The sequence below is a fragment of the Silene latifolia genome, chromosome 1 (genome assembly GCF_048544455.1).
Source record: "Silene latifolia isolate original U9 population chromosome 1, ASM4854445v1, whole genome shotgun sequence".
Classification (NCBI taxonomy): domain Eukaryota; kingdom Viridiplantae; phylum Streptophyta; class Magnoliopsida; order Caryophyllales; family Caryophyllaceae; genus Silene; species Silene latifolia.
In genome coordinates, this window is record NC_133526.1 from 24,148,200 (window position 1) to 24,149,443 (window position 1,244).

General features: G+C 39.0%; 1 protein-coding gene across 1 annotated transcript; it reads right to left on the reverse strand.

Moving 5' to 3' along the window:
• Positions 1 to 336: 336 nt before the first annotated feature.
• Positions 337 to 1,014, reverse strand: LOC141642085 (uncharacterized). Its single transcript, XM_074450773.1, has one exon. The coding sequence runs from the start codon at positions 1,012 to 1,014 to the stop codon at positions 337 to 339; it is 678 nt and encodes a 225-aa protein (XP_074306874.1).
• Between the last annotated feature and the right edge of the window lie 230 nt (positions 1,015 to 1,244).

Below are 1,244 nucleotides of genomic sequence, written 5' to 3' on the forward strand. Positions count from 1 at the left end.
CATCACTGATGTATCATATCTGGATGGGCCGTAACAAGAGCAGGGTGGACTTGTTTCTGTTACGTCCTGAGAAACTGGTAGAGCAGGTGAAAAGTGATGTTATCCATAGGTTAAAAAACTGTAGGATTAAGTGTCAGAATGGTCGTATACTTGCATGGTTGAATGTAATTAGGAGTCATTAAGGAACAAAGGTCATTTGGACTTTGCCTTAGAAGCTGTTTGTATGGTGATTATGATATTTTAATGATAAGACTTACATTTTCCCAAAAAAAAACAACTCAACATATATGCTATTTACATCAAACCAAAACTGAGTAAACTGAACCAAAAAATTTCTCAGGAAATCTGTTGCAGCCAGGCCCTCTCCCGTGACTGCAGATTACTAGTATTCAGTCTCTGAAAACGATGAAGCACATCCTCTATAACCTTCTGTATGACAAAGCTTGGACTTTTTACCAGACCATTTATCCTAGCATCATTCCTGACAAGCCAAATAGAGTATAAAAGATCCACATAACATGCCCCTACAAACCTCTTTTGGAACTTTGTAATGCCTCTACACTTGGAAAACCAGGTGATCATATCATTCAAGTCCATAGGGACTTGCATTTTCTGTTGAAAAAGACCCAGACACTGTCTAGTGTACTGACAATCAGAAAATAGATGCTTGTGATCCTCATTAGCCGCTGCACAAATTTCACATCCACCATCCACAATGATACCCATTCTCAACAAACGATCCTTAGTAAGCAAACGTTGATGCATGATCCCCCAGCAGATAAAAGAGGATTTAGGAATATTTAAAGTATTCCAACAAAGGAATCTCCATCTTACCTTAGGCTGGTTGCCACAAAGCCAGGAGTATCCTGCTTTCACAGTATACTCAGTAGAAGAGTTTAGCCACTGGTTATTGGTGTATGCTTGCTGAAATTTTTTCATAATATGTGTGATCTTCTTCCATGTCCAGCTACAATCAGCAGGGGGACTGTAACTAGACCATTCACAGCCTTTCATATAAACATGAGAGACCCACCTGACCCAAAGATGATCCTTTTTTTAGCAAGCCACCAAGTAGATTTACCCAACAGAGCCATGTTCCAATTCTTAGCATGTTTTAGACCTAAACCACCTTCCTCTTTGCTAAGACAACAAGTATCCCAACTTATATTTGGAGCCCTTTTATACTCATCCCCTCCACTCCATAAATAGTTCCTACAAATGGAATTAATTTTGTTTATAATACC

Bases quoted from the DNA above. Each gene is read 5' to 3' on its own strand.
- LOC141642085 (XM_074450773.1), bottom strand. From the start codon at position 1,014: ATGAAAGGCTGTGAATGGTCTAGTTACAGTCCCCCTGCTGATTGTAGC.